Raw genomic sequence first — 1,410 nt, 5'->3', positions numbered from 1 at the left:
TCTAACTTCAAGAAAATATGGTTCAAATTTTAGCTTATTAAAACATTATAAAATTTTAAGATTATCAAACATAATAAACTACCACAAAGGAGCAAACAATTATATATACATATATAAATGCATTATTACTCAGTTGAATGCATAATTTCAAAATTTTAAAGTTCTATATCTTATAGTTACAAATTATTGTATTTTGGCAGTTAACAGTCAATGAAAAGTTAAAGTTTTGATTGAATATATACATAGGCTTTAAATATGCATTACCTCTTTGGTGAATTCCAAACGTGATTTTATGTTCAGATTTCCACCAAGTCCCCTTATGAGATTAATAATAAATTGGTCATGATCTTTGCAGCCATGTAGATGTGACAAACCATTCATCACAGTCCCAACCAAACTTGTTTCTACCACATAGTCATTCTGTTGATTAAAATCCATGGTACAGACAAACAAAAGGCAAACATTAACCAGTACACTTAGAACCATACAGACTGACACATATCTTTTCAAGGACCACCTTTAAATTTATCCCTCTATTGAAGTTGTAGAAAGTTTGGATTTCATTATGTATACATACATATGCTTTTAAAATAAAGAGTAATGGTGAAAACACAATTATATATTTCTAGTTATAAGTGCTAGAGTCCTCAAATAGATACATGATTTATTTACTTCTCAAACCTGAAGGATACAAAAGAAAAGGTAAGTTAGTGGCATTGGTCCAAAAAGAATAGATGTCATTTCCTCTTGCTGATAAAAAGGAAACTAGAGTCAAGAGTTAGATTGATGGCACCGGAAAAGAAAGGTTAGGAAAAGCAGGCTTAAATGAAAAACCATTTGAAGCCTTCTCTGTAAACAGAATTTTAAAATACAATTTTTGGACTTAAGTGGTATAGATGGCTTGATCTGTAGGCCCCTCTGGGGCCTCTGGTAAGTGTTAGGCAGTTCAGAGGAAAAATACTTCTCACAGCCTTTTCATAAATATTTACAGAGAATCAATCATGCATTAGGATACGTATGTGGTGCTAGGTATAAAAAAAAGGTGGTGCTAGGTATAAAAAAGAAAGGTGGAAACAGAGTCCCTGTCCTCATGGAACTCAAGCGTAGTGGAGGAAATGATTAACAAATTGTAGTAAGACTTGCTGGGTGTGGTGGCTCATGCCTGTAATCCTACCACTTTCGGAGGCTGAGGCCAAAGGATTGCTTGAGGCCAGGAGTTCAAGACCAGTCTGAGCAACATAGTGAGACCCCTGTCTCTACTAAAAATAATTTAAAAATTAGTGTGCCTGTAATCCCAGCTACTCAGGAGGCTGAGCCAGGAGGATTGCTGGAGCCCCGAAGTTTGAGGTTGCAGTGAGCTGTAATGACACCACTGCACTGTAGCCCAAGCAACAGAGCAAGACTCTATTT

At 35.5% G+C, this 1,410-nt stretch overlaps 1 protein-coding gene across 1 annotated transcript in view; it reads right to left on the bottom strand.

Annotated features, from left to right (window-relative positions):
• Positions 1-1,410, bottom strand: part of DYNC2H1 (dynein, cytoplasmic 2, heavy chain 1) — a 522,114-nt gene that overhangs the window by 448,460 nt on the left and 72,244 nt on the right. Inside the window, exon 32 of the mRNA XM_012659112.1 lies at positions 265-420. Coding sequence (XP_012514566.1) covers positions 265-420 — 156 coding nt within the window. The remainder of the gene's footprint in view (positions 1-264; positions 421-1,410) is intronic.

Source organism: Propithecus coquereli, unplaced genomic scaffold (assembly GCF_000956105.1).
Source record: "Propithecus coquereli isolate 6110/MARCELLA unplaced genomic scaffold, Pcoq_1.0 Scaffold6, whole genome shotgun sequence".
Taxonomy (NCBI): Eukaryota; Metazoa; Chordata; class Mammalia; order Primates; family Indriidae; genus Propithecus; species Propithecus coquereli.
This window is presented reverse-complemented; position numbering and strand designations above follow the sequence as displayed.